General features: G+C 39.0%; 1 protein-coding gene across 6 annotated transcripts in view; it reads right to left on the reverse strand.

The window, feature by feature from the left end:
- SVEP1 (sushi, von Willebrand factor type A, EGF and pentraxin domain containing 1) overlaps positions 1–24,545 on the reverse strand; it is a 192,873-nt gene that overhangs the window by 16,660 nt on the left and 151,668 nt on the right. For all 6 annotated transcript variants that reach the window (XM_045882897.3, XM_045882896.3, XM_045882895.3 and 3 more), the window contains 6 exons: positions 22,112–22,784; positions 17,750–20,541; positions 15,502–15,727; positions 12,393–12,548; positions 4,411–4,474; positions 1,149–1,322 (listed from right to left, as the gene is read on the reverse strand). In XM_045882897.3, coding sequence (XP_045738853.2) covers positions 1,149–1,322; positions 4,411–4,474; positions 12,393–12,548; positions 15,502–15,727; positions 17,750–20,541; positions 22,112–22,784 — 4,085 coding nt within the window. The remainder of the gene's footprint in view (positions 1–1,148; positions 1,323–4,410; positions 4,475–12,392; positions 12,549–15,501; positions 15,728–17,749; positions 20,542–22,111; positions 22,785–24,545) is intronic.

Raw genomic sequence — 24,545 nt, forward strand, 5'->3', positions numbered from 1 at the left:
TTCTAAGATGGCAAATTAAATACTTGTTTGAAATTATGGCCCAACACTGGGGAAAGAAAAGGTGTGTTAGAAATCAGGGAATGCATTAAACATTCCTTTGGTCTTTGAAGAATATTAGGAATGCAGAGTAAAATCTTCTCATTGTCACTTTACTTTCTTTTATTGAACATCCTTCAGAAGGACGCCCTAGAGAATCATCAGACTTTTCTAAGTGAGCTGAATAAAACTTCAGATTCACACTACTTACACAGGATATTATAATGTAAATTGTAGAGTTTGCAAGGCTTATTCATAAAAATGGATTCATTTTATACATCGGAAGCAAAACCAAAAAATGATTAAAACACAAGGATTTCTTAGTGCAAGTGTATGACACACATCAACATATTTTAGCAGTTTCGGTTTTTCTGATTTTCAAAGAAGTCTTTATGAGTGAAGCAGGCATCAGCTGAATCCTAAAGACTCAGTTACTGCATTATAATACTTTAAACAATAACCAGAGGCCTCTCAATTTAGATCTTGCATGTGAATATTGTTTTCATTCTAATGCTTATAACTAGTTATCTTCATTCACTATATTTATATATACCTTATTGTATTAAAATTGCACATTAATATATTCTTTCTTCACCCTTTTCACATCCTTAATCAAATTCCTTATACATTTATGTCAAAATTTTTTCATTAAGCACACTTTTTTTATTAGTGCCTTGGACTACCTGTAATAATCCAAGGAATCTGATGAAAGCTGATTCTCCGACTGGATATTCCAGATAATATGAACAGATTTTAAAAATACCCCATAGTAGGGGCGCCTGGGTGGCTCAGTCGGTTAAGCGTCTGCCTTCGGCTCAGGTCATGATCTCGGGGTCCTGGGATGGAGCCCGCATTGGGTTCCTTGCTCAGTGGGGAGTCTGCTTCTCCCTCTTCCTCTGTCCCTCCCCCCTGCTCATGCGCTCTCTCTCTCTCTCTGTCTCTCAAATAAATAAATAAAATCTTAAAAAAATACCCCATAGTATTTGGTTTGGATATGCACAGATCGCTTTCTCTGGGCCAGTGTCACTCAGTGGAGTGTCCTCTATGTTTAGACATTTGGGAAACGAATCACGAAACTGAATCTCATGAAAACCTCTAGAGTCAACACACACGTTTGCAGAGAGGAAGTGGGTAGCTCCAAGCCCCGTGTTCAGTGCAGTATGCCTCAGGGGCCCCTTCGAGGCTGTACCCTCTATTGCAGGAATACACCACCATCGGTCCAGCAGTAGTGTTTGCAACCTTGGCTTCTCCGTTCAGAAACCCAAGTGGAGCTTCACACCTGGTCTCTAGAAAGAAAAACGAAAGCCTCGTATTAAATGCTTCTTCCAATCCTCCTACAATTGCTAAAGGTACTCAGTGCACCATATAAAATATTAAAGCCTACTCCTATGTGAAACACAAAAATATGCTTTGAAGGAGGAAAAAAACCCAGCATGTATAAGTTTTGATTTATGCATGTAGGCAATTAAAGATTGGTATTTTGCCTGTTGACTCTAGCTATCTTTATGTATATTGCCACCTTTTGTTGTTAATAATGCTGGGGGTATAAATGAACAAGCCCTATCTCAGACCACATGAATCACAATCTCTGTGTTGTGACCTAACTTTTGGTATTAAAAGCTCCCCATAGGATTTCTAATGGTCACTCAGGGTTGAGAGCTGGTGGATTAGGTGCTAACCGACTCCTCTGGGCTTCATCCAGCTTGGTGAGTACTCCATACACCGGGACCATGGATCTTGGAATTACCTGGGAGCTTTAAAAACATATTGATGTGGGGTCCCACCCCCAGAGATTTGACTTAACTGATTTATCTGGGCAAGGGATTTTTCAAAGCTCCGTAGGATGCTCCAATGTGCCTAAGGCTAAAAGCCATAGGTCTAAGGCAGTGCTTCCAAACTAATGTGCATAGAAATCATCTACGGAGGGCACCTGGGTGGCTCGGTTGGTTGGGGGTCTGCCTTTGGCTCAAGTCATGATCCTGGAATCCCAGGATGGAGTCCCGCATCAGGCTCCCTGCTCAGCAGGGAGTCTGCTTCTCCCTCTACCCTTCACCCCACTCTCTCTCTCTCAAATAAATAAATAAAATCTTAAAAAAAAAAGAAATCATCTAGGGATTTTGTGAAAATGCAAATCCTAGTCTTTGTGGGATTTTTTCTTTCTCTTTCTAAATTACTAAATACATGGTACAAGTTCTTTGTAGAAAATTAGAAAACACAAATAAGCAAAAAGAAAATAATAGTTTTAATTCCACCACAGGGATAAAACTGTTAATATTTTTATATATTTTATTATATGCTTTTTCCCTGGGGCATATGAAAAATACAAATATTTCTGGGGGCAGAAGTGCTCATACTGAGCAACCTGATTTGAAAGATTCCTATATAATTTACTAAATTATTACATATATTGAGATCTGTATCTATCAGTGAACAGACTTCCCTGAAAACTGATAGATACAGATATCAATATATTTTATTTGATAACTTAGAAAGAAAAAGAAAAAACCCCACAGATAAAGAATAGGATTTATATAGGGGTGCCTGGGTGGCACAGTTGGTTGAACATCCAACTCCTGCTTTTGGCTCCGGTCGTGATCTCAGGGTCATGAGATCGTGTCCTGCGCTGGGCTCCGTGCTCAGCATGGAACCTGCTGGAGATTGTCTCTCCTTCTTCCTCTGTGATTCCTGCTCATGCGCCTGCTCTCTCATTCTCTCTCAAATAAATAAATAAATCTTTAAAAAAATAATAGGATTCATATAGAACTTTTTATTACTATCCTGCATTTTGGAGAGACCAACTATACAAACCATCATCATTGCAGTTTGAATGAAACCTGCCACAGAACTGAAACAGTCCCCTCACCAACACTATGGTGGGTTCCTATGCCAGACATACATGTATCCTTTTCATTTCCCACTCTCCTTCCCAGATACGTTCATACATTTTTTGATCATGAACATCTGAGATAAAAAAAAAAGCTACTATCAGAAATACCCAATGATGCCTTTCTGTGACTTGAGATGTTACTCAATGCTTTTAAAAAATATTTTTCTGTATAATATTTATACAAGTTTTTGAGAACTAAAAACAGTCATATATTCTCCACTGAGTTTCAGCCACATAATATTCCTTTAAGAATTTAAGATTCCTGTATATATAAAATCAAATCATTAATCTACCCCAGAAGATATGGTTAAAATCACAGTGAACAAAGATTTGCATACCTTGAGTCCTACTGTCAGCTTTGCCATTAATTTAATTTATGATATTGGGCAGGTCATTTCACTTCTCCTCGTCCCCCATATACTTATTTAGGAAGATAAATAAATCTAGCTGATCTTGACTTAGTCCAGTCTAGACCAGCTGACTCATCTAAGAGATTGCTTAACTAGATAATCTAAGAGGTTAATACTAGTTTGAAAATTTGATGACTCCCCCAGGATTATCAAGAGAAAAAGGTTTAAAGCCTGCCACTTTGATAGGCTTGTACTATTTTATCTAACTGTAGTTGACCCTTGGACAACGTGGGGATGGGGAGTGCCAACATCCCATGCTGTCAAAAATCCACATATAATTTTTGACACCCCTGAAACTTAACTAATGAAGAGCCTGTTGACATAAACAGTTGATTAACACATATTTTGAATGTTATATGTATTATATACTGTATTCTCACAATAAAGTAAGCCAGAGAAAAGAAAACATTATTAAGAAAATCATAAGGAAGAGAAAATAAGTTTCTAGTACTGTACTTGTATTTATTGAAAAAACCCCCATATGTAAGCTGATATGCCCAGTTCAAACCTGAGTTGTTTATGGGGTCGACTATATATTGTCTCTGGCAGAGGAATCATATGGGCCATGTGTTGGGAATAAACTCATGTGAATTAACTCATCTCTTGCTAAATAAACTTGGATGTTCTCATAAAATGAGTTAATGCAAAATTCCACCACTATTCATTTACTTGACAGATGTGACATCACTTTAAAAAAATGTCAGTATTGGCTAGTACCATCACCAAAAAGGGACAATGCTAAACCTTCTAATTTATAATTATTTGGGGGGGAAAATCCACAAAATGAGACAAATAAATTCAATAGTTAAATAATTTCTAACAAAATGTTTGCCATTCTGGAGTCGGTAATCTTGTGCTCTATGCCACTTTAACCATTAATCTCTACTACAATTTTTGACCCTTTTGTTGATTTGGTGCCCTTGAGTGAAAGCCCATCAAAGAGTCTCACACAGTTCGTGGAGATGATTAAAAAAATATTTTTTAATTGAAACACTGATTTGTAAAGGAAATGTGGCCACACTGTTATTATGCATCATCAGTATTGTCTTTGGGACTGCTGAATGTCATGTGACTTACTTTTGCAGCTTGCTACCTCTCCACTCCACATTCTGTTCTTCTGACAAACACGTTCCTTGTTCCCCTGTGAATCAATGAAAAAAAAAAGGTTATTGCCAGGATTATACCTCAATGATGAAAAGACAATAAGGGAATGCAAAATAATCTTAGCTATGAACCTGAATCTCCCAGCACTGGAATGCTAAATGAATTCATTAAATAAATATGGTTTAAGGATGAGGCTTACACTTTCAAAAATGCTTTCACCAATTTACTTCAAAATTCATACCCAGGCTGACCAGTGTAATTAAAGGACAGACTTTGTTTCACTTTCTATTTAAGTGACAACTGATTATAACCAATAGCAAAGGTTGATAAGGAATGCGTGTGAAATGTCAAGGAAGTATATTTGCTGAGTAAATTTTAAAAATATTTTGAATTGAATTTACTTTTCAATACCTGAGAGGTACAGCAAAGAATGGGAATTGGTTTTTTTACACCTTCAAACATGAAACAAGTCAAAATATCTTACTGGTTTGAGAATTGAATTTTTTGACAATGTAACCTATCCATTAAAGATAAACTTACCCTATTAAGGGCCCAAGCATTTAAAATTTTAAATATTTGGAGTAAAAATCTTTCTAAACTTTACTTCCCTACCTTCTGAAATAAAGCAAAATGAATAGAATTTACTTGAAAAATTATTTATAATTATTATTCTGAATATATTTTTGTACATTCTTCAATAGCCCATAACCCTTGATGGCTATATAGGCTGTTGGACCCCTATAGTTATTATAGGTATATATGTGCTAAGATTACTATTCTTTGACTTCTGGATATAATTTTTATGAGTCTTTGTTTCTTCCTTCTTTGTTGTTTACCTTTTACTACAATCATCAGTGTTCCTAAATAGTCAGGGAGCTGGCTTTAATGGCTTGTCATATACTTCCTCAAAATTAATAAAAAATAATTCACAAACTAAAATAGTACATTTTCCTGTGCATACATAAGTATATAAACATAGTAAAAGTATAGCAAATGTTAACAGTATTTACCTCTGGATGAAGAATACTGAAAAACTACTTTTCTTTTGCATTTTCCAACCTTTCTATAATCAACACATATTGCTTTTTTCAATAAGAAAAAAATAATGACTTTATATTAAAAGACCTGTTTACTTAATTGATTCAATTTTTCATAGGAAGTCAGGATAATAACCCTCTATTAAAATCAACAGAATCTTTAAAAATAAAAAAATAGAATAAAGTCAATGGAACTTTACAGGTAAAGATTTATCAGTAGACTGATAGCTCAAAGAAAATATCTTTGAATAGAAGAATAATGATGTGGGCGTCTGGGTGGCTCAGTCGGTTAAGCATCTGCCTTCGGCTCAGGTCATGATCCCAGGGTCCTGGGATCAAGTCCCATATTGGGCTCCCTGCTCTGTGGGGAGCCTGCTTCTCCCTCTCCTCCCCACTTGTGCTCTCTATCTCACTATTTCTGTCTCTCTCTCTCAAATAAATAAAATCTAAAAAAAAAAAGAAGAAGAAGAATGATGAAAGACATTAGGTAAAACCAAAAGAGAGGCAATAGCTCTTTGTCAGACATCTTGCTAAGGCAGAATACAGCTTCAAGATAATTTGATATCCAAAGGGCTCTGAGCAATGAAACAGGTAACAAAATCTGTGTGCATATGTTGACTTAGAATCAAGCCCCTTAATACATTACTTAGAACCTAATCTTTTTAAACATATAGTATAAAATTTTATTTTATTACTTCATAGCAGATAAGGAATTTAAAGCTTGGAGAAGAACTCAAACACATGCAAAATATAACAGTAGAAAGAAAAGTAACAAACTTTGATATAGCCATCACCCACCTTATACAATTAATTCAAGGCCAACCTTGTTTCATCTAAGCCCTACCTCCTTCCTATGAATGCACCTTATTTTGAAGCAAATCCCAGACATCAAATCATTTACCAGTAATTATTTCAGTACTAATCTCTAAAAGATGCGGGCTCTTAAAACTATAACAACAATAACCAATAATAGTATCACAGCTTAAAAAGTAATTCCTTAATATTAATAACAATCCTGTTAGTGGTCAAATTTCTAATTGTTGTATAAACTTTATAACTTATTGCTTTATGGTTCACTTGAATCCGGACTAAAATAAGGTCTACATGGTTTATGTACCTCTTTAAAACATAGGTTCCTTCTATTTCTTCCCCTCTTACCCTGTTAATTTATTTGTTTCAGAAACTGGAAAACTGGGTCAGTTGTTCTGTAGCTACTTCTACAGACAGAATTTTGCTGATGGCTGCATTATGGTATCTCTTACCAAGTACTTCTGTCTTTGGTACTGGTAGTCAGATTTAGAGGTTTGATAGGATTCAAACTCATCTTTTCTTCTTTTTGGCAAGACTTTTTCATATGGTGTGTTTTTCCATCCAGAGGCACATAATATCTGGTTGCCTCTTTTTTTCCTAACACCAGTAGCCATGATGATGATGACCTAAATCAACTAGTTCATAAGAGTTGCAAACTCTGAGATTTAAATTCTATCAATTATTGACTGAAATACTTCTATAAAGGAAACTTCCATTCATTTTCTACTGGTTTTCTTGTCATCCAGTTAGCATGGAAAAGACAATTCTTCCCATTTCATGGTCTGTTTTCAAAATAATGAATTTGTTCATGAACATCCTCTAATAGTTACCAACTGATTTTCTGTGTCCTTATGAGTCTACTGTTACTCGTAACAGATTTGATGTGTTTAGTCCATTAAAGTTATTGCCTTATTGAAGCCCAAATGGTCTCGTGTTGGCCTGTGGGAACCTCATCCAGTTGGCCTCCAAGTCTTTTTAACATGTAGTCTTTAATAGGTTCCCTAATATCTCACACGACAAGCTTTTCTAGGCTAATCTTTTACATTTCACATCCCACACCTGGCATTGGTTATTTCTGCAAGTAACTAGACATTACTATTTCTTAAAAGTTTCTAACAGGTAGCTTAGAATGAGAACTATTGCTATAGCACGTCTCTCAATTTTGTAGTTAACACTGGGATATTCCCCAAATTTTTTAAGGTAAATCATCTACTTCCTCAAACTTAATGACCCATCTAGTTACTAAATATTAAATTTAAATTCATAAGTTTAAATTTTATACCACTTTACTTCTTAACAAATTGCAAGATTAGTATTCTCACATTAAAAAATTAATTTCAAAACCAGAAAAACTCTCCAAATGCAATCAACCATAACATTATCATACTTTTTTTCTTTTTTAAAAATCTTCTAAGGAAATGAAAAAAGATCCACATAAGTTTAGTTCCAAATTTCATGGACCTATCTTATGACAATTCTCTGAATGCATGGTCAAAAAATTATGGAATGTACTATGCAAATTTAACAAATAATTGGCAATGAATACTTCTGCAAAACCCACATTTAAATACCACTACTACAATAAAAACAGGAAGAAGTTTCCAGAAAAACCAGATGATGACATTAGGAAATATAAGCAAGCCTCTTAAATTTGAAGTTTGATGATATGATCAATGCTTCAGCAAAATTGACTCCAGATAGGAGGGGAGGATGGCAGTGGAGTAAGAGGACCCTAGATTCACCTCATCCCACAAATACAACTAGATAACTATCAAATCATACTAAATACCCCTCAAGTCAACTTGAACACTGGCAGAACAAACTCCATAACTAAAGGTAGAGAAGAGGCCACAATGAAGAAGGTAGGGAGTGCAGAGATGCATTTTGGGAGAGAAAAAGACTATGGCCACTGCAGTGGGGAGGGAGCTGCAGTAGCAGAGAAGAGTGAGAGAGAGACTAGCACACAGGGGAGCACATGGGGAGGATGAATCCCCATAACAATTGGCTTGGAAAGCAAGAGGGCCTGAATTTCATAAGTTCTGGTGGGTTCAAAGCCTAGAGTTTTAAAGATCAGTGTGTTTGGCTCTGGAAGAGCTTGGAGGACTTTGGAGTTGTTCTTAGAGAGAAGGCAGGCAAACATCCCCAGACATACAGCATGGACATAGTGATCTGAAGAATGCCTGGGGCACGCAGTGGGGAGGTTAGTTGCTCATCTCAGAGTGTGTCTCAGAGAGGCAGCATTGATGGAGAGACCCCTCTGGGAACAAAGGAACTGGCAGGCACCATTCCTCGCCCCCCTCAGCAGAAGCACAGGGCTACCTGCAGAAACCAGTGCAGTGTCAACACTCACCACCTAACTTACTTATACCAATGCTGCCATCCCGCACTCCAGAAGAACCCTCCTTCCCAGTCACACTTGCCTCAGTCCCAGTGCAGTGGGCTCCCTACTCCAGAAGACCAGCCTAAACCCTTGCCAACACTGCACCTCCTGACCTGGGAGTTTTGCAAGGCCTCAGTTCTGGTGGTGGTGGTGATAGGTCTCATTTCACAAGCAGACCAGAGCACACCTAGTTAAATGTGCCACATTTAGGCCAGAGACAAACACTGTCCACAACTGGCAAAGAGAACCTCTGCAGACCACTGGCCTGAAGGATAAAGCAGCCAGGACACAAAAGCAGAGCACATGCAACACACATTGGAGACACTCTCAGAATCACCAGGCCCTGGGGAACAAGGGACACTACACTGCAGGGCACTATAGGACCTCTTCTTCATAAAGCCATTACCCTCAAGAATAAGAAACATAGCATTCTTAACACAGAGAAACAGGCACAGAGAGTTAGATAAAATGAGAAGACAGAGGATTTTGTCCCAAATGAAAGAATGGGACAAGGCCACATCCAAAGATCTAGGCAAAACAGATATAAGTAACATGCCTGATGGAGAATTTAAAGCAATGATCATAAGGATACTCACCAGACTTCACAAAAGAATGGAGGACATCAGTGAGACAATTAACACAGAGATAAGGAATAACGTAGCAGAGATAAAGGGCTCAATAAACAAAATAAGCAACATACTTAACAGAAGTAACAGCAAGCTGGAAGAAGAGGAAAGAAATAATGACACAGAAGACAGAGTAATGGAAAGTAATCAAGCTGAACAATAAAGAGAAAAAAAAATCATGCAATATGAGAACAGATTTAGGGAACTCAGTGACTACATCAAACATAATAATATTATGGTATTATTAGCATAACATTATACTAATATTAATACTCCAAATATTATTGGAGTCCCAGAAGAAGAGAGAGAAAAGGGGGTAGAGTATTTATTTGAAGAAGTTATAGCTGAGAACTTTCCTAAATCTGGGGACAGAAACAGATATCCAGATCCAGGAGGCACAGAGAACCCCCAACAAAATCAGCAAAAGCAGATCTACACCAAGACACATTGTGACTAAAATGGCAAAATATAGTGAGAAAGAAAAATATTAAAAGCAGCAAGACAAAAGAAGACAGTTACATACAAAGGAAACCCTATATGGCTATCAGTGGATTTTTTAGCAGAAACATTCCAAGCCAGAAGGGAGTTTTAAGATATATTCAAAGTGCTAAATGAGAAAAATCTATAGCCGAGAATACTCTATCCAGTAAGGCTATCACTCAGAATAGAAGGAGAGATAAAGAGTTTCCCAGACAAACAAAAACTAAAGGATTTCATGACCATTAAACCAGCCCTGCAAGAAATATTAAAGGGACTCTTTGGGTGGAAAGGATAGACCAAAAATGACATAATGAAGGTAGGAAATACAAAGCAATAAAAATGAATATTTTTGTAAAAAATCAATCAAGGAACTCACAAAATAAAAGGATGTAAAATATGACACCAATACCTAAAATGTGGGGAGGTGAGGAGGAAAGAATGGGTTCAAACTTAAATATCTATCAACTTAATTTAGACTGCTATATGCAGAAGATGTTATATACAAACCTAATGGTAACCACAAATCAAAAACCACTAATAAATATGCACAGAATGAAGAGAAAGAAATCCAGATGTATTGCTAAAGAAAATCAGCAAAACATGAGAGAATTAGATAAGAAAGAATCAGAGAAAAACTTCAGAAACAGCCACAAAACAAGTAATAAAATGGCAATAAATACATATCCATCAATAATTATTTTGAATGTAAATGGACTAAATGCTCCAATCACAAGACAGAGGGTGACAGAATGGATGAAAAACCAAGACCCATCTATAAACTGCCTACAAGAGACTCATTTTAGACCTAAAGACACCTGCAGATTGAAAGTAAGGAGATGGAGAAACATCTATCATGCACCTGGATGTCAAAAGAAAGCCAGAGTAGCAATACTTACATCAGAAAAAAAACCCTAACCAGACTTATCAAAAAAGAAAAGAGAAAGGACTGAAATAAATAAAATCATAAATGAGAGAAGAGAAATAATAACCAACACCACAGAAATATAAACAATCAGGATATTATGAAAAATGTTGGATGCAGAGAGTACTTAAAAATAAAAATCTTAAAAAAAAGCTTCTGTACAGTGAAGGAAACAATCAACAAAACTAAAAGGCAACCTATGGAATGGGAGAAGATATTTGAAATGACATGCCTGATAAAGGGTTAGTATCCAAAATATATAAAGAACTCAACACCCAAAAAACAAATAATTCAATTAAAAATGGGCAGAAGACATGAACAGACATTTCTCCATAGAAGACATACAGATGGCTAACAGACACATGAAAAGATGTTCAATATCACTCACCACCAGGGAAATGCAAATCAAAACTACAATGAGATATCATGTCACACCTGTCAGAATAGCTAAAATAAAAAACACAAGAAACAACAAGTATTGGTGAGTATGTGGAGAATAAGGAACCCTCTTGCACTGTTGGTGGAAAGGCAAACTAGTGCAGTCACTGTGGAAGACATTATGGAGGTTCCTCAAAAAGTTGAAAGTAGAACTACCCTACGATCCAGCTATCACACTACTGGGTATTTACCCAAAGAATACAAGAACACTAATTTAAGGGGGTATATGCCCCCCTACATTTACTGCAGCATTATTTACAGTAGCCAAGATATGGAAGTAGCCTAAGTGTCCATCAACTGATGAATGGATAAAGAAGATGTGGTATATATTACAATGGAATATTACTCAGCCATAAAAAGAATGAAATCTTGCCATTTGCAATGACATGGATGGAATGACATGGATGCTAAGTGAAATAAGTCAGTCAGAGAAAGACAAATACCATATGATTTTACTCATGTGCAGAATTTAAGAAACAAAACAAGCGAACAAAGGGGAAAAGAGAAAGAGAGAGAAACAAACCGAGAAAGAGACTCTTAACTATGGAGAACAAACTGATGGTTATCAGAGGGGAGGTCGGTGGGGGGATGGGTGAAATAGGTGATGGGGATTAAGGAGGGCATTCATCATGATGAGCACTGGGTGATTTAAAAAAAAAAAACAACTTAAAAAAAATCAACTGCAGCCTTCCCACCAAAGTAAATAGGGAGACACAGGTGTTGCTGATGGGGTTTTAATACTACAGACCAGGAGTGGTCTTGAAACCTAACTTGGTATTTGGTTAGAACTGCTCTGAGGATTTTCAGGCCACACTTGTCATACATCAACCTGGCATCTCAACCAAGAACCCTCCAAGGTATTTAAACCCATTGCTTGAGGAAGTCTTAGTTTGTATACCTAAATCCCTATGGTCTTCTCCCCACAGTGACAGATGGACTGCCCTGTTATACAGCAGGATTAACAGGAGGCCAAAACACAGGCTTAAATGACCAACTAAAGTAACAGTATCAGTCTTGTGGCTAGTATTCCAGCTTCCTCTTCTTTTTCATGGCTCTGATTTTTTGAATTTGAGACTTACTTTGTTTTTTAAAATTATAAGTCACTTTAAATATTTCTTGGAGAGTGTTAGGATATACAGTAACAAAGTTTAAAAAATCTTTTAGGGCCAAAATCAGTGAAACAAATTGGTGTTAATACTAAAAATGTTCCCAAGTATATTGGAAAAACAAATTAATTCTAGTTAACCAACTTATTCACTTACCTCTAATTCATAGCCAGGTTCACACTGATAAATAATTGTGCTTTCAAAACTGTATTTACTGCCAAACACAAACCCATGTTCTGGACTTTCAGGTTTTCCACAAGAAACTGGACTGCAGGACTCATCAGAAAATGGTGGCTCCCAGGTGCCATCAAGCTAAATAACAAATGACAGATTAGAAATTACATTTAGGGGTGCCTGCCTGGGTAAGTTGCTTAAGCGTGTGCCTTAGGCTCAGGTCATGATCCTGGAGTCCTGGGATCGAGTCCCACATCAGGCTCCCTGCTCGGTGGGGAGTCTGCTTCCCCCTCTGGCCCTCCCCCCTCTCATGCTCTCTCTCTCTCTGTCTCTCAAATAAATAAATAAAATCTTAAAAAAAAAAAGAAATTACATTTAGGAGTTAATACATATGAATGAAGAAATTGGCAAATATTGGCATAGAAGAATAATCCCCAAAATGATGGCCAAAAGAACCTAGAATTTGGTTCTACTTCTGATATGTATTACCTGTGGCCTTAAAAAAACAGAGACTAATTATTAGATGGCCTTCTCAGTTACTGCTGAACAATTTTAGACATTTCTCACACACATAAAACAAATATTTTGTTCCTAATAGAATCCATTAAAAAAATCAAGAACACCAAGAAGTATGTTTTCATTACGATGAAGGAGGACTGGAAGGTTGACACAAATATTCCATGACTGATACTAATGTGTCCTTACATTTCACTTTACTGCTCCCCCCGCCCCCCGCCCCACTCAGAGTTAACATCTTTCATCATCTATTTGTGTGAAGTGAGGCATACCCAGATGTTTCTCTTGAAGACTATTATTCTCTTACTAATAATTTTCTGTTTTCTTTGAGGAAATGGTGCATGAGCTGGATAACAGTCTAAAACAGGACATTTATGGCGGGGTGCCTGGGTGGCTCAGTCGTTAAGCGTCTACCTTCAGCTCAGGTCATGATCCCAGGGTCCTGGGATCGAGCCCCGCATCAGGACTCCCTGCTCGGCAGGAAGCCTGCTTCTCCCTCTCCCACTCCCCCGCTTGTGTTCCTGCTCTCGCTAACTCTCTCTCTCTGTCAAATAAATAAATAAAATCTTTTAAAAAAATTAAAAAATAAAATAAAACAGGACATTTATTCCACATTTGAGGGAGAATTAATTTTATATATGTGTCTGCCTCATAATTAACCACTCCCCTAATGTCGGAAATATAAGTTGCATCTAATTTTTCAATACTGTGAATAATGCTTCAATAAACATATCTTTCTACATAAATTATTCTGGGCATTACTATTAACTTTTAAAAACTATGTGGTATTGGTTTCTTTTGATATATCCTGGAACTGTTTTGGCATATTTTAGTTTTTTCCTGTAATGGTTACTTCACTATATCAGAATAATTTGTTTACTAATGATTCCTTTCTCCCATTTGTGATGATTCCTTTATCAGGATGTACTTTTGATTTATTTCCTCCATTCCCCTCATTTTCCTGTCTGCTGAATCTATACCAAACCACACTGATAGGACCTTTGTAATTCTGTAATATGTCTTAATTTCAGGAAGGGCCAGAACTCCTTCAGTATTCATTCTTCAAAATTCATATTGATCTTCTCATCCATTTATTTGTTCTATGAAGTACAGAATCGTTTTGTTGTATCAAAATAAAATATTTCTAGGCACTGAACATAGTTTTAGACAATTCCTGCATTTAAGCACTTAGAAAAGGTCTATTCTACCTTTTAGAACAGAATTCAACCCAAAACTCATTTGTGTGGGGTTTGTGTGAGGGGTCATACCTTATGTGGAGAAAGCAATGAGGGTTGTCAAAAATAAATTATCGACTCCAAAAATAAACCAAACCCATAGTCACCAATACGTCAGGGTCCTACAGGGCACACGGAGGAGCACCCAGTTGTCCACACACCCAACCCAGACAAGCTCTGGAGGAACGTTGAATTAATTCCCTGAGCGTGTCCCTACAGGACAAACTTCCTGTAAGTTTATTTCAAACAGCTCAGGGTCCTTGAAAAAGCTGTCCCTCAAACTGCTTCAGCTCTAAATCTAGAAGGGACCATCTGGAATGATACCAATTTTGAGAGTGCAGTAACTCTGACAGTCATCTGACCTGCTTCCTGCGATGTTCCTCTTTTTAGGTTTGGTAGCAATGAATCACTGAGTATGCATGATTTATAAATGGAAAACCGGGAGGACTATGAAATAGTTCTTGAGTCCCTACTAAATGTCAGGTATGTACTAGATGCTTTATAAACATTAAATAATTTCATTCTTCCAGTTACAGATTTACAAATAAAGGGGGGGAATTAGGTCGTCACAGAGCCTGTCAATATTAGCGATGGAGTTCAAAGGAATGTTTAAGGTAAAAGTCATTTCTATACCATGCAGCCTGTCCCCCCTTTCAGCTCCTCCCTCCCCCAACTCCAGCAACAGAAGAATATATCGATAACTCATTTTATTTTTCTTTCTGGTGAAGAGGGTGTGCTAGGGATATCTGCTCTCTATGGTGCTGATCTAGGCATTTTCCCCCGTTTACTCTCTAGTTTCTCATTCTGACCATACAAGACATATATTGTTATACACATTTTTTTAAATAAGGAGACTGAAGCTCAGACATTTTAAGTGGCTTTCTTAAAGTCACACAAGTAGTAGGTAGCAGAGACAGGATTTGATCTAAGTTACTGTCTGTTTCTGCAACCTCTGGTTTTTCTACTAAAACTGGAAACATTTGCTATCAGACAGGGCTCATTTCCCACACAAGGACACTCTTTACTACATTTATGTGTAGACCATCTGTCTTATGGTTAATTTTTCATGAATATTTTGTTATAGATATTTTAACATTTTATCTCACTTTGGCACTTTTCACCTACTCTTGGCATTTTCTTAGTTTAAAAATGGGAATATTAAAAAGAAAGCTATGTTTTACAATATATCTACCAAAAAACTCCTCAAATTCTTGACACAGTTGGAAACTTGAGACATTTTTTTCTTTTCAGGATAGTCAGATACTGCTGTAGACACACACACACACATTTAATATATATAAATGAGTTACACATACACGTTCTAGGACAGAGAATCTTACCTGACACGTTGATATGTTAACTCCCTCATAGATATACCCTTCTGCACATGACACAGAAACTTGCTTATTCACACTGAAATCATCCCCATGAACACGTATATGTGTTATATTTGCTGGAAGAGGACATTTTTTAGGGCTGCAGAAGATTCTCTCGGGAAACCAGTGACCATCTTTCTGGCAGGTGAATGTATCTATATCTGTATCCATCACATAACCTTCCAGACACCTACAATGGAAAAGCAAAATAAGTGCCTTAAAGAGAGTACAATACAGTTGGTGACTTATTCTTGGATTTAAGATGCTGTTACAAAGCTCAGTAGACATTTTATGTGATATATTGAAACTGATTTGAATGTCAAGGGAACGGCATTGCCGTGCAAAAACACCAACATAACAAATGCTGTCCACATTAAGGATTAGCCAAGCCTAAAGTTGATTTAAATGTTGTTGGCATTATTTACCCTTGTTGTGGATAATATCAATATTGAATTCACTTTTATTCTGAAAATAGCTAATAGTTCAAAAAATTCTAGACAAAGCACAAAACAGACTCAGATACTAGTAAGAATATGACAATTAATATTTATTGAGAATCTACTTTATGCCAAGCACTGTTCTAAGTCCTTTATATAGGGTATTTCTTTTAATCCTGAGTAGTAGATACTATTATGTAACAACAGTATTGGTGTTCAAACTCAAATCAACCTGGCTCTAAAATACTCTATGATTTTTTTAAATTTGCATTTATTTATTCAGCAAATGTTTACATAGCACTTATTAAATTCTAGTCACTGTTCTAAGTGTTCTACAAATATTAATTCATTTAATTCTCATGTGAACCCTATGAGCAAGTATGAGTATTATCTTTATTCCCATTTAGCAGATGATGAAACTGACATCAGAGACACTAAATAACTTCCCCAGCAAGTAATAGAGATGAGATTCCTGCCTAGGGAGTCTGGTTCTAGAATCCACGCTTTCACTACTATACTACACTGCCTTTTAAATTAAACCATTTAGCTAATTAACATTTATTAGGTGGATATATTTTTTCAATTTCACAAATCACCAGGCTAGGTAGGAGTCACAGGTTTTGTAAACTTGTAATCTGTTTACTACAAGTAAAGATCTGAAACATAATCAATATATGACACGGCATAACAAATGGGGAGCTCTTGAGAAGCAGGTGATACTGTGATTTCTCAAGATATGTCACATATCAACATCTGAAGAGAAAACTGAAGATGTATTTCAAAAGCAAGGGATAATTTTTGTTTTTCTTCTCAGTGCATGATCAACTACCCTTCATTTCTTATCATTTCTTATCACTGATGATACTCCCTTGGGTCTCCTCCTTACTGAAATTAGGAGAAAATGAAGGTAGGGCTAAGATGTTCACCATAGACATGTTTAAGAAGAGTAACTGAATTTTTTTTTTTTTTTTTTTTTTTAGATTTTATTTATTTATTTGAGAGTGAGAATGAGAGAGCATGAGAGGGGGAGGGTCAGAGGGAGAAGCAGACTCCCCGCTGAGCAGGGAGCCCGACGTGGGACTCAATCCCGGGACTCTAGGATCATGACCTGAGCCGAAGGCAGTCGCCTAACCAACTGAGCCACCCAGGCGCCCCGAAGAGTAACTGAATTATTAAAATCTAAGAAGCCAATATGTGAAGGATAATCCATAATTCCTTCAGAGACGTGAATAAAATCTAAATTGATTTAGAGGGTTGAGATATCTTATGGGCATTTATTCCAATAAAAATTTAACTTATAAATTTATTCCATATTCTCTTATTTCTTTTTAATAATGTATTATAGATAACTTTACAGCAAAAAGTCACCATTTGTGCATCAAATAGTTTAGTTTGTTCAAATAGCATAGGTTGGAAGTCTACTTAAGATATCTTGCTATAGGGCGCCTGGGTGGCTCAGTTGGTTAAGCGACTGCCTTCGGCTCAGGTCATGATCCTCGAGTCCCGGGATCGAGTCCCGCATCCGGCTCCCTGCTCGGCAGGGAGTCTGCTTCTCCCTCTGACCCTCCTCCCTCTCATGCTCTCTCTCTCTCATTCTCTCTCTCAAATAAATAAATAAAATCTTAAAAAAAATAAAAAAATAAATAAAAGCTTCAGTTTTTGGAGAGCAGTCCAGAGATGGTATTTTCCCACTTAACTTAATTCTTGACCTAGCACTTTTTATTTTACAATCCTCCTGTCTGCACCCTTTGGAGACACTAGAGTCATGGTCTTACCTGAGTTTCACTTTACTTTCAAAAGTGTGTGCCTCTCCATTGGCCACTGCATTGGCGACAGATGGTGGGGGTCCACAGGACAAGGGCTCACAGACTGGATAAGGCTGGCTCCACGTCCCTTTCTCTGTACAAACCAGATCTGAACTGCCTTGTAGGACAAACCCAGATCTGCATTTGTAAGTTATCACATTTTCCTCCCAAGAGCCGCTCGCACTGATGAATGCATTTGGTATCGTTGGGGGGGAACCACAAGAAGCGTGTTCACAGTATGGGAAGCCAGAGCTCCATTGGCCATTGGCTTCACAGGTGATCTCAGAAGCTCCGTGGAGCTTGAAGCCTTTGAAGCACTGAATCTGGGCTGCCTTCCCGCAGCCAAAATCTGTCCCATTGGCAGCTCCATTTTGAATCACTGGCGTGGCACACCTGCAAAGCAGGCAGGAAGGCGGGCTGCCACTCCAGGAACCATTGGAAAGACACCTTCTTGAAGGACTTCCATGGAGCTTATAGCCAGGAAAGCACTGATATTGTATATGCCCCCCGTGATAAAAGGAGAAGCCATTAGAAAAGCCATGGGGACGTTCTTTAGGAGGGCCGCAGTTGACTGGTTTACAGAAAGGAAACTCTGCATCCCAGTTGCCATCGGACTGACAGGTGAGTTTTGGATCACCATGCAACATGTAGCCATCCTGACAGTGGAACACCACTTCCTTTCCAAAGCCATAGTCCAGGCCATCCATCACTCCATTCGCCACCTGCGGTGGGGTGGCACATCTGATGGGCACACAGATGGGAGTGGTTCCATTCCAACTTCCGTCGGCAAGACAGACGCGACTCCTGGCTCCCTCAAGTAAGAACCCGACATTGCAGGTGTACTCAACCTCTTTTTGGAATGTATATTCATTTCCTTTCACCTGGCCATTGGCTGAGACTGGAGGTGACCCACAGTCCACAGGAACACAAATTGGCTCATTCTCATCCCAATTTTTATTTTGTTGGCACGTTCTCCTCTTGGGGCCATTCAACACATACCCAGGATTACACTCATAGTACAACACACTCAGGTATGTGTAGTTGCTTCCTTTGATGGAGCCATTCATAAGTGGATTTGGCGCTTTGCACGAAATGGCCTCACACCTTGGAGAAACACCACTCCATTCTTTGTTCTGTAGACAAAATCTTATGTCGGAGCCCAGCAGAACGTGTCCAAGTTTGCAGCTATACTGTACAGCATTGCCCATGGTCGTCTCTGTAAAATGCAAAAAGCCATTTTCAGGAGCAATGGGCAAGTCGCACTCAATTGAAATGCAGGATGGGGCACTGCCATTCCAAGTGCCATCTTCCTGGCACAACAGCACAGGGCTCCCTAAAAGCTCATATCCTGGATTACAGGTGTATGAAACAATGGTGCCATATAGAAAGTTTGCTGAATGTGCAGTAGGAGATCCTTTTGTGCCTTCCCCGGTTTTAGCCCCTGCTGTCAGATGGTGAGGAGGGCGAGGAGTCAGATATGGAACTTCCATCATATCTTCTTCTTCTCCAAAATATCCCTGACCATCTTTCACCTTAGTACATTCTCCAAAATCAATATGAGGCGGGAGACCACAGTCTATGGGTACACATGTTGGTATGAAGCTTGACCATCCTGACTCTTCACAGGTCTGCATGGCATGACCAGCTACCTGGAACCCAGGTAAGCAGCTGTAGATGATCATGGCCCCGTAGCTGTAATCTGCGCCTTCTACAAAACCATTTTCAATGGGTTGTGGGGGATTACAGTGGATGGCACTGCATGATGGAACATCCATATCCCAATCGCCTGTCTCTAAACAAGTCAAGGCTTTGGGACCTTCCAGCCTGAAGCCTCGGTCACAGGAGTATGTAATGGTTTGCCCATAGTGTAGGTTCGTGTAAGAGAATTTGCCATTTGAAATCTCCTTGGGCATTGGGCACTCAATGGGTTTACAGGTGGGTTTTCCTCCAAGCCAGTGACCATTTTCTCCACAAAGGATGGTAGTATTTCCCACCAGCTCAAAGCCGGGCTTGCAGGTATAGAGAGCTGTGCTGAGATAGGCAAGACCTTGTACATCGATGATGCCATTGAGAATTTCCTCAGGGTGGGGACATTCCACGGGGACACATTCTGGCAGTGGAAAACTCCATGTCCCATCAGCTTGGCAGGAGGTGGTAGGATCCCCTCTCAGGAAAAATCCATCCACGCAAGAATACTTGACAGTACTTCCAAAATGAAGAGCTGAAGAAGGAGCGGGGACACCAAAGGAAATGAGGGGAGGTGGGAGGCAAAGAACCATCTTACAAAGAGGAAAAGAATCATTCCATTGCTGTGATGGCAAGCATTTCAGGACAGAGGGCCCCTGAAGGGCATGTCCTTCTTTACAAGAAAATGTCACCACTCCTACTTCAGTAGCTAACTCCTTCAGGACGAGCTGGTTTTCCAAAAGGGGAGGCTCTGGGCACTTGGCAGGCACACATTTCTGGTTTGGCTTCTTATTCCATTTGCCAGATTTCTGGCACGTCCAAGAATTATCACCGATAAGCTCATAACCCTCATTACAGAAAAACTGAACCTTGGACCCTACTTCAAAATTTTCTCCTTTCATGTAGCCGTTCTGGATCGGGGGAGGTTTTCCACAGTTGAGAGGGACGCATGACAGAGGGGATTCACTGTGCCAGTGGCGATTGGCTTGACAGACAAATACAGGACTTCCAACTGACTTATAGCCTGGATTACACCGATATCTCGCTTCACTCTCAAAGATCCTGCCAGTTGTATGCTGTATAATAGGGAGAAAACACTTAAGTATAATTCGTATAACAAATAATATAATTAACTAAATACATTGAATAGTAATAAAAAAATAGACTAAAATGCCTATGTTAAAACAAATCAGTTAAGACATAAGCAAATAAAGATTTATGTTTTTTTCAATCAGGTCTATTCTATTTTTAGTAAGTGAAAAGGACAGGTCAAATTAGGTAATCCCTATTGCAGAAATGCTTACCAAAAGGCTGAGCCTATAATAAGTAAAAGATCAATAGTTTTAAATTGATGATTTGGTAGACTACTCCCCCAAATTATAAATTACTTAGTAAGTTCAAAAACATCTTGCTCACCAAAGCAATGCTCTCGTTTGTTGCTTTAACCACAGAGAAGGAAACATACGCATACAACCTACATTTGTTAATGTTGTCAAAAAAAGCAAATAAAATATTATATTCCTAAGAGTACAAAGTTTTGTGTTCATTCTTAACATACTTTTAAAATTGCTGCTATAAAGATGGGAAATTATTTTATCTTTTAAAGCAAAAGTTAATATTCATGATCTCAACACTTAAATAAATAAGTGACTAATATGATTACAGGTCATTTTTAGGCACTACCAAAGATGAGTTAGTTATGCAAATGTTCAAAAGATTATCACGGTAAAAAGTCTAGCTTGCCTGCTATAGTGAACTTCTTGCTCTAGTGGATGTAACTCTTTGTTTTGTTTACTTATTATTTCTTGGGTACCCCACACACATGTAAGCGCCACGCCATCACAGACCTAATCTGTATTGTTAAATACTAGCTCTCCAATGCTTACCTGGCACCTAGTAAGAGCTTCAGAGATATTTGTTAAATGAAGAAAGCCTCCTTATCTATATATACTCTCTTCCAATGGAACACTACTACATTGGAGCAAAGGCGTTAAACAGAAGGTGTTTACTGTTGTTTTAGAATATAAAGGAGAAAAGGTATTATGTATGTGTGGGTTTTTACATAATGTTTAATTAGAATATTGTCTTTTTAAAATAGCCCTTGATTTGGGGAAATAGATTAGGCACATACTAATGTGAAAGGAAAATATGTGTGGATCTGATAGAACCCTTTGTCCTGGTGAAACTACCTTTAGGTCCACTGACAGAGAACTGTAATAACTGCATTATAGTGAATGGATGATTCACCTCATCTTTTGTCTAAAAATTAGAAATGATACTAGATCTCTCTAAGTTCCATTAGACCTTGATTTCTATAAAATATACATCCATCTTGGAATAACTTCTTCTACAAAGAAAAACAATATTATATGAAAAATTGGCTCATTCTAACTTCATAGTTAGGGCTAAGGTATTGCTGCAAAGCACTTCAAATGTCTACATGCCAGCAGAAGGTAGAAAGCTATACATTAAAAGGATTACTGATCTCTATCAACTTCTCTCCAATATTCACTACCTATAGGTCTAGCCACTTGTGTTTTTCAACAGTTAATCTGTTCAGTGTCCTGCTTCTGAATTCCAGGTTAGCCACAGGGGGCTGGCTGTCAGTGATGAAAGCCACGGGCCACTCACTCATTAGTCTCTTACCTCCAGAAAGCCATTCTCCACCTTAGGCGGTTCATTGCAAGACACAGGGTGGCATGTGGGTGTGGGGCTACTCCACTGTCCTGTGGCTTCGCAGGTTCTCTTCTTCTCCCCTTTGATGTAGAACCCCTTGTTGCAGCTGTAAGCCACCATGGCCCCAAAACTGTAGTTTGATCCACTTGCATAGCCATTCATGATGCTTGGTGGCTCTCCGCACCGCACGGGGATACACTGGATGGACATGGGGGAAGGGTTCCACTGCCCACCTCTCAAACATTCAATCTTTGCTGAGGTGTTCAGTACAAAACCTTCTGTGCATTTAAAGCTCACGACTGACCCTGCTGCAAATTTTGCTTTGCTCACAGATTCTAAAATGCTATAGGAAACAGATGGGGGTTTTTCACAGAAATGAGCTATACAACGGGGCATGGCCTGACCCTCTGGGGGAACCCACTTGCCCTGGGCATTGCAAAAGAGCTGGGAATTGTCTGCCAGGCTGTAACCATCTGAGCAATAGTAGAAGGCAATGTCTCCAAATAACCGATGGGCAGTCTCCGGAGAGGCGTGTTCCACGTTGGGGGGCTCATCACAGGAGACAGCCAGACACTGCTGGTTACTTCCATTCCATTTGCCATTGGCCAGGCATTCAATGGTGTCAGGACCAGCAAGGGTATAGCTATGAGATTGGGAGGAAAGGAACAATAACTGAGCATAATATTTGAGAAAAGGTGTTTGCGTCTTCGTAATTCTGTTTTTATTTATTTTTTACTTTTTCCAACAATGACTATTTTTAATTGTTATTCTTTAAAAAAATATTTATTAAGATGGAGGTGTAGTAGGAGAACTCTACAGGCTCGTCATCCCTCAAACACAACTAGATCATTATCAAATCACTCTGAATACCCAAGAAATCAACTGAGGATGGACAGAGCAAACTGCACAACTAGAGGGAGAGAAGGGGCCACAACAAGTAAGTGCAGAGACATGGTGTGGGGGAGAGGATCGTGGGTGTTGTGGAGGGGAGGGAGCCCTGGTCTCGGACAAAGGTGAGAGAAAAAGGAGGGTTCAGGGGAATGCACACAGAGAACACTTCCCCACAGCCATTTGCTGGGAAAATGAGAGGGGTTGATTTTCATGAGTTTTTGCAACCCGTGGGTCTTGAAGACTGGAGTTTTAAAGGTTGGCAGGCTTGGCTGGTACAGAGACCTGAGGCACTGCCCTACTCCTGGAGGGAAGGCAAGCAAGCAGCCTGGGGGTGGGGGGCAGACGGCATCATCTGAGGAATGCCCAGGTGACATGCGGAGACAGTTCGCTCTCTTAGAGAGCATCTGTGAGAGGTGGCATTTGCAGAGTTGCCTCTCCAGGGACAAAAGAGCTGGCGGGTGCCTTCTCCTCCCCCTGCCCCTCAGCATAAACGCAAAGCCACTTGCAGTTAACAGTACAGTACCGACACTGGCTGCCTGACCTGCTTACACCAGGCCCCAAACCCCTGTGCTCTGCTGGGACTGCCCTTCTTGAACAAGTGTGTCTCAGGGCCAGTGCGGCGGGCCCCTTCCCCAGAAGACCAGCAGAAACCCCTGTCCACACCACGTCTCCCAGCCAGAGTTCTGCGAGGCTTCAGTTCTAGTGGAAGTAGTATCAGGTCTCATTTAACAAGCACAGCAGAGCACACCTAGTTAAAACTCACCGACTCTGGCCAAGGATCAAACACTGCCCAATGCAGGCAAGGAGAACCTCTGCAGACAACTGGCCTGAAGGACAGAGCAGCCAAAACACAGCAGCAGAGTGCACACAGCACACACCTGAAGTGCCAGGCCCTGGATACTACTTGACCACTTCTTCAAAAAGCCATTACTCTCAAAACCAGGACACATAACAGGCTTTTCGAACACACAGCAAAAGACAGAGACTTAGACAAAATGCCAAGATGGAGGAATTCATCCCAAATGAAGCAACAAGATAAGGTCATGGTCAGAGATCTAACTGAAACAAATATAAGTAATATGCCTGATGGAGAATTTAAAGCAACAATCATAAGGATACTTACTGGGCTAGAGAGAAGAATGGAAAACTTTAGGGAGGCCCTTAATACAGAGATAAAAGAGTTAAAAAAAAACAGTCAAATGAAAAATGCAATAACAGATTGGAAACAGACCGGATGTAATGAACACAGGCTGGAAGAAGCAGAGGTACAAATTAGTGAAATAGAAGATAAAATTATGGAAAATAAGGAAGCAGAACAAAAGAGAGGAAGAATTATGGATCATGAGAATAGACTTAGAGAACTCAGGGACTCCATCAAATGTAATTACATTCATGTCATAGGAGTCCCAGAAGAAGAAGAGAGAGAAAAGAGGGCAGAAAATTTATTTGAGGAAATAATAGCCGAAAACTTCCCTAATCTGGAGAAGGAAACAGACTTCCGGATCCAGGAGGC

The sequence above is a fragment of the Mirounga angustirostris genome, unplaced genomic scaffold (assembly GCF_029215605.1).
Source record: "Mirounga angustirostris isolate CCGP_5_RB_7025 unplaced genomic scaffold, mMirAng1.0.hap1 SCAF_15, whole genome shotgun sequence".
In the NCBI taxonomy this organism is placed as follows: Eukaryota; Metazoa; Chordata; class Mammalia; order Carnivora; family Phocidae; genus Mirounga; species Mirounga angustirostris.